The 14,917-nt window shown below is 38.2% G+C and overlaps 1 protein-coding gene across 6 annotated transcripts in view; it reads right to left on the reverse strand.

Moving 5' to 3' along the window:
* Positions 1–766: 766 nt before the first annotated feature.
* UBR3 (ubiquitin protein ligase E3 component n-recognin 3) overlaps positions 767–14,917 on the reverse strand; it is a 114,127-nt gene continuing 99,976 nt past the window's right edge. For 5 of the 6 annotated variants that reach the window (XM_074596307.1, XM_074596311.1, XM_074596306.1 and 2 more), the window contains 7 exons: positions 12,694–12,818; positions 9,070–9,177; positions 8,460–8,570; positions 7,433–7,609; positions 5,588–5,797; positions 3,835–3,974; positions 767–3,229 (listed from right to left, as the gene is read on the reverse strand). In XM_074596307.1, coding sequence (XP_074452408.1) covers positions 3,112–3,229; positions 3,835–3,974; positions 5,588–5,797; positions 7,433–7,609; positions 8,460–8,570; positions 9,070–9,177; positions 12,694–12,818 — 989 coding nt within the window. In that variant the 3' untranslated portion in view covers positions 767–3,111. The remainder of the gene's footprint in view (positions 3,230–3,834; positions 3,975–5,587; positions 5,798–7,432; positions 7,610–8,459; positions 8,571–9,069; positions 9,178–12,693; positions 12,819–14,917) is intronic. The other variant, XM_074596308.1, reaches the window with a different exon arrangement.

Consider the following 14,917-nt stretch of genomic DNA (forward strand, 5'->3'; position numbering starts at 1 on the left):
CTCTCACAAAAGAATGTGAAAAGCAGGACTGCAGAATCTGGGTAAGATAAAAGTTAGAGCTAAATCACACCAAGATCAGCACAAAACTCATTGTCTCCTCTGGCAGCTATACGCACAGCACAAACCGATCTCACGGAATTCCGAAGCAAAGAATAACATTGGTTGGATACTGTAGCAAAAGACCCTCTTTTTAAAGGAAAAATGTCATTGTGAAATGCTGAGAATTATGTAAGATTCCTATTGCAGAGATGATGAAAATGTTCATTGAAAATTTCAAGCCACCACTAAAAAAGACGCTAGTATCCAAAGGTCAAGGTCAAAACAAGACTGTTTCACCAAATTTCTCAAAAGTCAAAAGAAGAGGGAAAATTTAATACATAAATATATACATTCATCAAGTTGAAATAATAGTGATTCCAGAAACAGATTTGACAGAAGATCAAGCACAGTTTTCCCAGAAGTACAGTTTCTCAACTCAGCATTTCAGCGGTTTGCAGCAGCAAGGCTGTAATAACTGGCATAAAATTAAGCACGAGTTTAAGTGGTATAGTTACGAGTAAAATAAAAGAATCCAAATTACTAATACAAAATACACGACTGTAAGTAACAAAAAGAAAACAACAAACCAGATTTACTCTCTATGCAAAGTACTTGGCATGCATAAGCTTTTGACATTTAAATAACTGCCTGGCTATTGGGCGGAATTCAATAATCATTACATTTTGGATGACTGGGATAGAGAGAAAAGATTTCACAAACGCACGGATTGACAGTAGACTTTTATTAACATATCTTACAATGTCGATTACTGTATTCCTAGTTTTATACTCTTCTGATGTGTTATAAAGATTGATTTCGATTCTACAGTAATGTACTGTACTTAAATGATCATTCATACAGGGTATCACACCAGAACATTTGAGTAATACACGCACACACCACTCTAGTTTGGACCTGTTATTTTTCAAGGTTAGCTTCATAAAGGAGGATTAAAAAAAGTTATGGGGGAAATCAAAATTCTTGTTTAGCAGCATGCAAGGATATTCAAGTACAATTTTTCAACCAAGTGATTTTTTTTGTTGTTGTTGTTTTTAAATTGACTGGCGACTAATTCACCAGTACTAAAATAAACACTAAGAAATACCCAGATGTTAAAGTTAAGGCTAATAGTTTTACTTCACATCCATATGCACAACCAGAGAACATTCCATTTTAAATAAAACACAGTAATCAAATTCTGGATACGTCGTCTCTTGTAAATATAGCATTGGAGCTTCAAACTACAGATTACTCAAGTTCATGAGCCCTGTAATAATGTTATGCTGGAGACGTAAAGAATCTTTTTGCTCTTTAACCACACTTACAAAATGGCCTGATCTTCATAATGAGCAATGCAAAAATATTACAGGCAGAACTTATAATACAGTATCAAAAAAGTAATATTTTGGAAAAGACATAGCCATTTAGTTGGTGAAACAGAGTAATTCTAATCTTACAGGAAGTACTGTAATACTTTTGAAATATATATATATTTATATGTATGTATAAAAACCAGCATCCTTTGTTGTGGGGGGTTTTGAATTGCAGGTATCCAGAAAGACTCATTGTATTTACTTACTTTTCCTTTTGTCCATTCTCCTTGATTGCTATACAGTCATTTTATTTCCCCTATACACTTTTCACTAGTTAATGACTTCCCGGGGGGAACTGTTTTCCTTGTATATGTGGTTTTATCGCAAGATGTTTTTATTTTACACATAGAAAGTCTATTTTACACGCAAGCTATGAAAGTCAAAACTACCAGGAACTGCTTGGTAGTACTGTATGAAATAGCCAACAAACGTCCAACACGTGTGAAAAACATTAGTAGCAATATATTACATACCAGTATTTTAACTGGAATCTTTCCTACTTACTTACACAGTGGGGTTTAGCCCAGTCATGCCTGTTCTCGTGAATTTTTTACCCCTCTGAGCATAATCTGTTTTGGCATTCATCCAGGGAGGCTGCACGTGCATTGGTTGTTCATCTAGGCTATCTCTCTCGACAGATTTTTTTTTTTCCCTTTTTAGGAAACCAAGCAGAAAGAACAGTGATTACTTTATAAACAAATACAATATAGAGGAACCTCCTGAAATGACAGGAAAGATAACAAAATTACATTTCATTTGCAGAATAGCCTGCACATTTCCAATCCAATCATTCTGGAACATACATCTGGTTTGAAGTGCCAGGCAGGCTTACGGTTGTTATGCTTGTAACTGGGGTCTGCTGTGTTGGGCGCCATACAAATTCTCTATATACAGCAATTTCTGTATCTGTTATCACTAACAGTTTATTCAATTGATACGGAAAAAAAATATCCTTTCTGAAAAAAAAAAAAAAAGAGGACGTGTTCTGGATTCCATTAAGAGCAATAAGATACCTAATTTACAGCTATTTCACTTATTTATGGAGAAAAAAAATTACTAAATTCCTGAGAATGTGTAAGTTTTCAGAAATGCCTGAAATATTTCAATAGACCTCTCATGATAAGTGAAATACTCTTTAAAATTCAACTTTCAGACCAATTGTTACCATGCAGTCTCACAATCGTTTTACAAATACTGTCTAATTACAAGTACATGTATCAAGCAAAAACCTCAAACCAACATAAAAAGGCAAAGAAATTTTATCCAACATATTTAGTAGATGTAGTAGACATATACACTGTTTCAGCAAAAATTGCTAAAAACTCAACTCCACACAGAGAAAAATAAAAACCTGACAGCTATCCCTGGAGCCTCTAAACAGCTGTAAGTAAAATTTGTGCTTCTTAACAAGAATAGGCTTTAAAAAAACAAAAGAAAAATGGACTACTGAGTGCAATCAGATTGCTCACACCATTCCGAGGATTTAATTGCAAATTATTGTATCATTAATTTAGTAGCAACAGCAGGTAATTTTGCAAAAATTTCACATGTTGACAAAGTTCCATTTCCCTTTTATGCCCATACCCCACTCCACCCCGAGCCAGAGCGCTAAACTCCCATACAATTAAAGCTATTGTCAGTCAAAATGCATTCATTCACGGTAACAGCAATGATACAGTGTGTAGATGATGATGGTGATTTACAAGCCATTATAATGTGGCCCCCATCTTTTATTGATATGATCAAAAGTATGAGACACCCACTGCTGCTCGAGCACTTTGTATCTTTCCTTGCATATGTAGAGAGGTTTACCACGCCTGTAGGGAAAAAAAAAAAAAGAAAAAGAAAACCAAATGGTTAATAGGCCAAATAAATGGAAAACTGCTTCATTGCACAATCAACACACGATACTCATACAACTCTTTTCCCAAAGGAAGCGTACATTTTTATTGGTGAGGGGCTTTTGGTTTTGCTTTTAGTAAGATAACTGCTGGGACTTCCCTTCCTCCCTCTGGGATAGCAAAATCCAGAAAACATCTCTTGTTCTCTCAGGCATGTGGAGCGTGGCAGCCACATCCTTCCCTACACTGGAATCCAACTGCATCGTTGGATTAAAGGCCAATCAACAGCTTTGGGAGAGAAGTGTTTCCCAACGCAACGCTCGGAATTGACCATCATTGGGAATGGCAACAAAGGAATCTGGCTGTGGGATGACTGGTGTGTGTAACTCAATGATCACGATTACACCACCTTTGGGCCAAGAAAGAAAAAAAAAAATGCTCAGTCCACTTGCGCTAAACGGGGATTTGCCACTCAAGGAAGGCAGCGATCTATTATTCTCTGTTGTTGCATGTAGTGCATAACATAAAGTCAATCTACGCAGAGGAGCGACAATGAAACACACTTGTAATGAAAACATTACCTGAGATCTCTGTCTTCTTCCCCGTGTGCATCTAGATAAACAGAACCCCACAGGCAGAATCGATGGCCTCGTATGATGATGATTACAGATGCGTTAATCAAAAGAAATATTCCTGTCCCAGCTCCACAGTTTTGAGAATGCTGTAATATTATGGATGTAGAAAGGGAAGAGTGCAAAGATTCTGTTAGTGTCTGTCAACTTTATAACAAAAAGGATTTAAAAAACAGTAATTAGCTTTGCTTGAAATAACATACACATATTATTTCCTAAGAAACAGTTTGACAAAGGACAGCCTGCCCCAAAATTCTCCAAGCAAACCAGAACTCTGTATCTTCTGCTGCCGTAACAACACTTGCATACAAAAAAGGTTCCCTACTCAAAAAGGGAGGATATTCGTTATCATGTAAAAGCAGAATTACCTAACCAAAATGAGCAAAAATATTCCCTACAATATTTTGAATTTGTTGTTTCATAGCAAGCTGTAGAGCATGAACAAATACTTTTCATAGGTGGCAAGAGAAAGTATTTGGAAGCACTTAATATTACGTCTTTTACAATAGTCTCTATTGCTAACATCTGCTTTCTCTATCCATGCTCACAGATCTAGTCTATGGATCTACAAATCTAGTAAAAAAAAATTTTTTTTAATAATTCTTGCTTGCTTCAATATGTCATTCATCTCTATGAAAGGCATGACCTGTATTAATCAATTCATTTTAGCAATTAAAAAATGCGCTCTTCCTATGTAGTTTTATTACAATTAGAGACTAGAATCCCATCAACTGTAAAAAAAATTATTTATATTTTTAATTCTTTTTTTTAGAACTTTCTGTTTTCATGAAGCTTGACACCTTAAATATTAACTGTTAGTTCTATTTTAACTTTTGCCCACCCCTCCCTCTCCCACCGTATTAGCAGCACGATAGAGAAAGGCGAGTTAAAACAATTTTTAAAAGGTCCAAGATCCCTCTGAAATTTCTTTGGGTTTGATTTTATGCCCCACTTGTAAAAATCTCCCCGACAAATTCCCCTCACTTTTGTAAAGCCCATGTAGTTCCAGCCTTCTACTAACTGTTCTGTGGCCAGCAAGAGAAGAGCCGTCACAGCAAACCCTTATGACAGGCAGGAAACCAATACTGGTTAGATGCTGTCTAACTCGGCTTCCTGAAAGAATTTACATATATGCTGACTAGAAAAATTTGCTGCTGAATTCAAGTCAAAGGCCTTAAGATGACGCTTGTCTAGCTATAGTCTGTAGATCACTAGTAGATGGCCAGGTATATCAGAAAGTATTCTATAAAAGGAAAAAAACCAAACCCATACATTGATATTGTTATGTACGTAGAAAGCAAGGAAATAAAACAGGAAAATTAAAATAATATATGAATAATCAGAACATAGACAAATTTCAACTGCTTATGAATCCAAACCGTGTGTCAACATCAGACACAATGGCTTTGTAAGAGGTTTTCAGTCCTCACTCAAAGGTGAAATAGGCTATAGGCTTAAAAAGGTGAATAAAATTGCTCTCTAGAATCCAGTCTAGGTCCATCTATCTGAAATAAGCATTAAATATTATTATTGAGGTTGGACTAGATGACCTTTAAAGGTCCCTTTCAACCCAAACTATTCTACAATTCTCTGATTATATAAACGTGTTTTGGAAAGAAACCCATCAAAACTGAGCAATGGAGTTCAAAACTATGCGCGAGCGTGAGAATCAATTACAGAATTTGAATGAGCTCTCTCTTACCAGTACACATTCACAGTAACTCTGTTGTTTGCAGCATAGTCCTTTCAAGCATACAAAAGTACCGCAAACTAGACAAACAGCAGGGTCTTTAGGAACCTTGGTACAAACAGTACAAGTCTTTCTGTGATAATACTGAAAAATGGTATTATAATTCTCAGGCAGCTGAAGGAGGCGTGGCAAGTCCCACTTAGGCTCCTGGATAAGCAAAACCTGCAAATAAGATAAGAACAATGTTTCAGTTCTGCACATTCATTGATGCATTTCTATTTTCTAAGCAAAGAGACTACCAAAGAAAGGAAGCATGCAGTTTAAAACTCTCTCACTTTTGCATTTCACAAATTTAGAAGTCAAAAGTCACCTTGCAATAGTCCCCTGCCTCTGGCTGAACACCCTCCCCAACTGTGGTCACGTTTCATCTTTCGTAACGGGTGCCAAACGCACGCTGGCCTTTTCCCAAGGACGTTTTCTAAATGTGATGCTTTTTAAGCACAAAAATCTTCATAGCTAAACCAAGAGGATTAAGACTGATCTAAAGGGAAGACTCCCACTCCCCACACTGAGTCATTTTGGTAACATCACCACACTACTGCCAGACCCTGGCACTGACTACTAAAGCCGTCTCCTACCCAAAATTTAGACTAAAACTTTCCAAACCAGAACTGAAGTTAGGCTCTGTATTTGAAGACATCTGCCTGATTTCCAAAACTGTTGCACGCATAAATTTTGAGGCCATTAGGAACTTTATCAGTACTCATAAATTTTAGATAAGGCAGGCACTACCTAAATGCTGGTTTCAAACCTAACTCTTCTCTTTTGCTCTTATAAACGCTGTCCCATTTTATGGGGGTTTTCTACTCATTTTTACTGGCCTCATAACTGATGGGCATAGGGGTCAGATGAGATCTTTCTTGCAAGGTATAAGATTTTTTTGAAGAGTTCATGACCTCAAAACATGACTTGCAAAAAAAAAAAAAAAAAAAAAACCACACCAAAAAAAACCCCCCAACCAAACCGCATTTGTACCCGGTTCCTTTTCAATCATAGAAAGAACATGATCAGTTTCACTGCACTCTCTCTCAAATGCCTATCTGATTGGCAGCAACGGTATTTATTTTGAGATTAATCTGAATACTCAAGTTTTCACTGACAATAGCCTAATTCATGCCTGCAAACATGCAAAGGCAGGTGCAGATCGTGTTGCAGAGGGCAGAATGCCTCTGGCTTGCCTTTTTAACACCATAAACTTAGGAGAGGGGGGACTTGAATGGTTGAGATGCAGCTGCTTCATAAAAACAATGCAGTAATGTTGAAACATTACCATTTCACAACTGATATTCCAATTGCACTGATTCAGGTCATGGTATTTTCCTTTAACCTTCAGAGAAGAGGTACCATCTTTTATCAGTCAACTATTAAACAGCTTTTATTCTTTTGATCTTTTTCAGTATTGCAAATGAAGATGCTCAAAAATATCAATGTCTAACAGGCAAGAAAAACTTTGGATAAGTATTTTCTTAAAAGACAAAGTTTCTGGTAAATGCCCTTGACAGGCTTCAGGAGCAGAAGATACGGGAACGCTTAGTATCATCTAAGGACAGCGTTTCTATTCTCTGTCTCCAGCAATCGTATAAAAAAAAAAAAACCAGATAGGTTTTCTTATTCCTGTTTCTAACGAATCCAACCCACATTCGCTAACTAATACTTCTGATCACGATTTCTTTGTCGTTTACAAGACAGGTTCTCAGATCCTTATCCAAAGCAACAGCGTCTGTGTATAGTGAATCAAGCAATAAATAGCTGCTTCCCCATCAGCACTATTTTGGAAGAAGTAATTTTGCCACATACCTTTACTTGATCTGGTTGTCTGTCTGCAAACAAAGCCAATTCTGAGCACCACTGGGATATCATGTCAAATGCTGGCACTGGCCAATCGAGACAAGAGGCACTGGTGAACGGATGAGCCGACTGAAAAGGTGGTAACAGACCCAGGCAGCTCGCGAGAACTGTGAATTCTTCATCTTCCTTTTAGGTACGAAACCAGAGAGGTTTAGATTAATACCTACACTCGAAAATTTTAAATAGTTTATTAAAAATGTATCTCTTCCAATAAAAAAAAAGTAAAGACGTTCTAGCACAATGATGCTAATAGTTGTGTTCACAGACACAGAAAAGCTTCCATTTTTTTCAGATTACCTCAAACTGGATTCTCAAAACACAACTAAAAAAAAAAATAAAAATAAAACCACCCCAAAAAAACGCACACACAAAACCCCCCACAAAACCAGAGATACAAAAAACACAAACAAAAAAAGAAACCCCAAACTCCCCAATAATTTCCTTCCTCTTTAGCACCCCGAACTGGCTCGGAGTTGTTCAGAGATGAGATGGTTTTGAGGCAAGGAAACGAGGGAGCTGCCCTGCAGCAAACTCTACTGAAATCAGTCATGGAACTTAAACACAACTGTCCGCTGATGCAATGGCTCTAGAATGAAGTCCAAGGATTAACAGGCATTAAGCAAAATCCAGGACTGAATTCCAGTCTGTGTGGAAATTACGCTGAGTCTGCAAATGCCAGACAAGTTTTAGAAGTATGTTGGTATTTTATGAGACTGGCATCTACAACCTGATAAAATAAGCATGTAAATGCTGAATTTTAAGAATACAGTACCATTTTTCAGGGAAACTGTCTTGAAAACAAATTTAGAGAAGACAAACGAGACTGCGGAGCAATGCTATAAAATATGATTTTTCTTTTTTTGAAAAAATACCTTAGGATAGAAATATATACCATGAAAAAGATACCTTCAAAGTCTCATTTTTGATCTCTAGCTTTGAAATGGAAACATTTGAGTGTGCCCCTCTCAATCTGTACCTGGCAACTAGGTAAATCCCCTCCAAAAAGATGGTGTTGCAGAAGGCTTGTGATCCTGAGGAAAGGCAGGCAGAACTGCTGCAGGTAGCACTCTACAGAATCAGGATTCACCTGCGGGGGAAGGAAGCAATTACTCAGTTCTGCCCCAAATAAGTTGTCTCTTGTCTAAGAAACTCCAATATGAACCAAATTTTAAGCACACTGTAGAAACCACTGCAGCAAACATACATTCCAAAGGCCAGCATTTCACTAAGAATTTGAAAGAATTCAGTGGGTTTTCTTTCCCTCTTAGCAAATGTTTTTTCTACTTAAGCATTCAGTTTTTCCAAATTTCTGACAGGTCTTTCAGACATATGAACAAGCCCTACAATTATAAGAAGTATTTGTCAATAACTTTCTCGACACAGCACTGGCCATATACGATTTTAGTCAAAGAAAGATTTGCACAGGCAAACTGTCCCAAAGGGACGTGTTTTGATCTAGAAAATAGAGTTGCACTGCAGTCTTTAGCAAAATCAGAGAAAAATCATTATAACAACGAGGCTGAAACACGTAAATAAGAGACAGAAAGGGGACATGCTGGATAAATTCTCAAGAGATTTGCCAATACCACCGTCAATTCTTCAGCCTCTTCTTCTTCATAGATCTTCCCCTTAGACAGCTCAGAAATCACGTGACCCAGCAACACTTCCCAAGATTTTTCTCCGCTGGATGCATTCTGCAAATAAGAACAGAAGACATCCAAAATGCACTGGTCATGAAAAGGAGAAAAAGTTTATGTAAAAGTTAACAGTGATGAAGTACATTTCCTTTTGATCAACTCACAAATTTTGACCTAGGTACGCATTGCTTAAAAAAAAAAAAAAAAAAAAATTCTACAGAAAAGGACAGCATTTAGCTCAGAGTGAAATGTAAATTGCTACTTCAATTACATATCTTCTACACTGAGTGTTAGATGAAAACACTTTTATAATGCTGCATTTCCCATGTTTTTTCTGTGAGTATAAAAAATGCTTACTTTAAAATGAGGAAGAATCGCTTTATGGATACATCGTGTTTTGACAGAATTTGAATTCTAACACAACTAATTAAAAGAAACATTAGTAATTTTCTAAAATGTACCAAGCAGAAAGAGTTACAAAACACTTGCTATGTATTTTAATTCGAAATGAGTCTATCGGAAAATGGAAAATTACGTATGGAATGAACAATATTACTAAAGATGGGGGGGGAAGTAGTGGAAAGAATAAATGGCCACTTAGCTTTGTGCTGTAGCATTTACATTTAAAGGCAATGATTATAGAAAGCCATCAGAACTAGAAAGCAGTATTCCCATAAATATTCTTCTTTTAAGTCATAATAAATTCTACCCAGGAAAAACATGATTGGATGTGAATTTTGAGCTCTATCAGTAAATCCTCAGCATAACAAACAATGAGGAGGTGAACGTTACTGGAATTCTTTAGAAAAAATTCCAAAGCAACTAGGTGAGAGTAAATATATATAGACTTCAGTAAGTAACAATGTATGTCATTCATCAGTTGGTTTCTTTAGTGCCTTTGGACAGACATCAATTATAACTGTTAGTTGTAGACGGGGTCTTCACCCTTCAGCCTCGGGAAGGCAGACTTGCTGTTTATCTCATAGTCTAAGAACCAGAAGGCAACGCATATTTAAATGAGCAGTTAGGGCAAACCTTTCGTCTACATTATTCCTGGAAGCTCACTCCACCGGCATTCACAGTGTGCTGCTTATGACCCCCATAAGGCACCTTGCAAAGATAACGAGAGTGAAGTTGGGAATCAGAAGTAGAATATCCACCTCATCCCTCCTGAGAAATTCAACTCAATGTTGTTTGATCATTTGGCATGAATACAGAAGAAAGATTTCAGTTCGTGTTTAATGTCTGGAATACCAAACTGAAAGATTCACTTGGCATTCTCCACGGACCAAAGGTAAGTAAGGTGTGATCTGTGTAGTCATCCTGGGATCAAAAAGTCAATATCAGCAGCACATAAGAAAAAGCCAGCCTGAATCATACATTTTAAAAACCAGCTTCCCCCATGACGTGCAAAGAGAAGGAAGTCATCTGAGGGCTATGTCTAAGTTCAAGAAGAACAGAGCTGCCAGAGGGCTGGGAGGGTGGCACAGGGAGCTGCGTGATCCCGCTGGCCGGTGCTCAGTGCTCAGGACTGTGCCTCAGACCCTCTCGCACACACACGGGATCCAGGCAGCAACGTTATGTAGAAGAAGGATCAGGAAACTGGAAAGACATCTGGGCAAACTGGCACGTGGGACTTTTGCAAAGCCTCTGCGCTTGGGGTGGATCATCGCTAGGGTGGGATGGAAGCCAAGAAGGAAGTAAGCGTAGGAGTCCCTGAAGGCCTGAGGATGATGCAGAGATCACCCCAAGCCCATACTGCCAAGCTGCTGTCAGAAGCTGGACCTTTGCGCACAGATGATCTACACGAGAGAGACATGAGGAAGGAGGCGGATTTTTTCAAGGGAGAGTGTGAAATACTGGCAGCCCGGAGCAGTCTCCGTATCTGCCTCTTTTGCTCTCCCCCTTGGCAAACTGTCAGCCTTCAACAGGCTTCTCACAGAAGTCAAAATTCTCAAACTGACAGAAGTTAATCTGTTGTGCTATTTGAGTACACTAAATCACAACATCCATTCACAGTAACATAGTGTGTAATGTGCTACTATTTCCCACTCGGCCTTACCATCCATCAGAGACAAGCACGCTAGTGAAAATTCCACTAAAATCGATGGTCTTTAATATCAAGAGAGATGGCTGCTTCATAAATCCATTATCTGAGCCATTATCATAATTTGCGAGCCTCAAGTACAAAGTGCTTTATGTGAAGCAAATGCTTTCCCGTGCTTCTATAAGAAAACATCTTAGTTATTAATAGGTAGCAAGCCCACCTACCACATGCCCTAAGTCTATTTTCATACATAAAATCTCTCACTGTAGACAGAAAATTAAGCATTGTAAATACATAATTCAGATAAACTCCGACCTCTGCTACTAAGAAAAAGGCAGTCCGTGTTTATCATATGGATTATGAAAGAATGTCAGCTGGTAACACTTCAGTCTATTTATACACTCTCTACTGCAAACTTTAAACTGCAAAATTATCTATCACTTGGGAATCACTTAAATTAATAGAAAAATGGAAAAATCCCCTCATCAGCAACAATACCAAGCGAATGTTCTTGAAATTCAAAGAAAACTGGAAGAAGGGGGTGGAGAGGGAGCTAACAAAATGCAGTACTGTCCAGTAATCTCAAATGCTTAATTCAAGTCCAGGAAAAAACAATCCCACATAGTAGTGGGGACATAATTTGTCCTTAATACCTTGGAGCTGTGACTGACCAGTATGACAAATCTGACTTATATGTGAAAAGCAGGTCGTGCTTCTCAGCGTGCATTCCATTTTACAGCCAACATGATCTAAGGCCCAGCTGTTGCATAAAGCAGTATTCCTCCTCCCATTTCCTCTCCTGGCCCCAACACTTCCATCCTTTCCCTGGGTCTGGCACTGGCACTCTTCTGACCTTCTGGGGAATCGATCCATGGAGCATAAACCTAGCTGAAGGATTAAACAATTGCCAGCGCAGGGAACTGTGTCTTTTGGTGGGAATGGGCATTCAACCAGTTAAGCTGAAGTAGCACGATGCACCTTCGCTTTACTTGTAACTTCTATCAAAACACAAGAAAAGGATAGTGAAATACCTACCTGCCTAGCCTACAAATTTCCTTTTCTTCATCACACGAGCACTCTAGGCCACATATTGAGAGAAATTTATACAGCTAGCCACGAATAGCATGAACAAATAAGAAAAAGACAAGGTTGGTTTTTTTCCCCCACCAACAGGCTTGCCTGCTTTTCCTGTAAAGGAGTGGAGGAGATCAACCCACGGTTTTCCTCGGAAGGCTGCAATTTCACAGGAAGGAAAGCTGCATTTACTCGGTATCACTGCAAAAAATTCAAGCTGAAACTATAGAGGTACAGCCTCAAATCTGAAGCTCAGTTTTGGAACTAGGCATTGACTGTGAAGCTCTTAAGTCTCATCACATACCAAGACCTGCAAAAATTGCACACGCAGAAACAAAATACTGGATTTTTGTGAAGCAGAAGCAAATTATATGCAAAGTAGAAGTATCTGTTATATTCCTACCAAAAATACATAAGCAAAAATTCGTAAATGTTTTAATAAATTAACCAACCTTTTTGAGAGCTTCTGACTCTTTCCATGCCATCCGATCTTCAGCGCTGCACTTAACAGAAAGTGCTGCCAAGGCTTGAGTATACAGTAAAGTGAACAGCACTTTTATAATGCAGGTGAAGTGTTCTGTAAAACAAAAAAGTCATTTTTACACAGTTGATATTTTTAGCAAATATACTGATTGCAGAGTTTCTAGTTATGGAAATGATGCTTCTCAAATTAAAAGCAAGCGCTATACAAGAAGTACGAACCCCCAAAACATACAAAACAACACAAATATGGCTTTCAAACACGACTTGGCAGCTGTAGTGAATGGAACAAGCACAGGGCAAGTAATTTTCCGCCACTCCATATGTTCATCTTAATCCTGATCAGCAGTGACCTCCTCCATGGGACCTGGCGATATTACAAAACCCTATTTTGTCCAAACGTAACATCAAGTCAAGCTACTGATTACTGACAGCTACAACGAATTCTGTGCCGCAGATGTAAGCAAATGCGTATCCTACCATCTCTTCTGGCAATGATTAAACCGTCTGGGGTAAGTTACATTCATACAATTACTGGAAAAGTTAAGTAAAAAGAAGTCACTGCAAGAAGGACATTTCGCACACCTGTGTTTCTATTCCCTCACGTCCAAGCTATGGATCCAGCTGCACAAGACTTGCTGCGAATCACTCTTTCCTGCGTCCATATTTACTGGACGTTACGTGAATACAGAAGGAGGACAAAAGAGACACTGTCATTTTAGAACTTACCTTCTGTTCGAAAGATTTTTATTTGTTTACAATTTTTTGTAATATTTAAAGGACTACTATCTCCGACGTACAGGCTGCAGGAGAAAGGCTTTGAAATCGTTTTGGGGAAGCTAGCAACGGAGACAAAATAAAACTTTCTAAAATTGGAACAGGAAAAAAGGTGAATGTGACCATTCTTTGAAATGAAGATATGGCAGCAGTCCTTTTTTCTCTTCTTACTCTAGGTTGTATTTCCCACCCCAAATAATCAGATTTTTTTAAATCTAGGCAGATCAAAGAAGTTTCTATCATCACTTACACCAGTCCTGACTCACAACATAACTGTAATATCTATCTAAAACAATGTATACAAAAATGAGGGATTTAAAAAGTCCTCTCAGGCTTTGAAGTCAAGCGAAACAATTTTATTTACATAAGCACCTCACAAAAATTGGGTTAAATTCATTCTTTCCTCCCAAAGGACTTAAACAAGCTTTGTATGTGAAAAAGAAAAGGAGGTGAGGGAGATGAAACTCCTGGCTTCCCCTTTCTTGTATCTAATATCAAGTGCCACCACTGGGTTCTAACACAAACATAGCCAGGATTTGAGTACATAATTAAATTTGTGAAATAACAATGGCTTTTTTATGTAACAAATGTTTACAAATCAACAGAGACATGGACTTTGAAACTTTAAAAAGTCACTAAGTACATACAATAAGCGCAACATAAGCACCTAAATGATCATTTGTAACTATGTAATTAAAAGTGTACTTTTTTCTGTATTATCTTCCTATGGAGCTTATGTTAAATATGGCAACGAACACTGTGATACTTCATCCGCTCCATTATGATTTTTCCTCTCCATATTTCCCCCCAAGGAGAATTCACCAGATCTGTCTAGGCACTACTTTCTTCCTCTGATGAAATCTCCATTTCCTTAGCAATCCTCCTCCTGAGGAATAATAGCGGGCAAGCTTTCAGTAAGTTTTCTAGAACTGAGATCCACAAGATCAAACCACATGCGCTCACAGAATGGTAAAAGTTGCCTCTTCAGCCTGAGCTGCAGTCTGTGATGGCAGCCAGAACTGCGCCCAGGTCCTGCGCTGTGTCTCCATCCACAGCAGGTACAAGCAATAGAGATCAATTTGACACTGAAAGCACGAATGAAAACCACCACACTTCAGCAGCAAAACCTGACGCCTGGTCAACACTCGCCAATCTGCCTAATGCCCACGTCACAGAATCACAGAATGGTTCGGGTTGGAAGGGACCTTAAAGATCATCTAGTTCATCTTCTACTTCTTCGTCTGTTCTGCTGAGGTGATTACACAGCGCTCAACACTGAGTGTCTTAGCACCCTCTACAACGACTACAGTTTTTAAAACCTGGTTTTTGTTAAATGTAATTACTCCTTTTCCCTGTCCCCACCTTAATACTAATTGTACAATTCACTAGAAATGTTGTATCTAGTGTATATTATGTTTT

This window comes from Larus michahellis, chromosome 7 (genome assembly GCF_964199755.1).
Source record: "Larus michahellis chromosome 7, bLarMic1.1, whole genome shotgun sequence".
NCBI classification, from domain to species: domain Eukaryota; kingdom Metazoa; phylum Chordata; class Aves; order Charadriiformes; family Laridae; genus Larus; species Larus michahellis.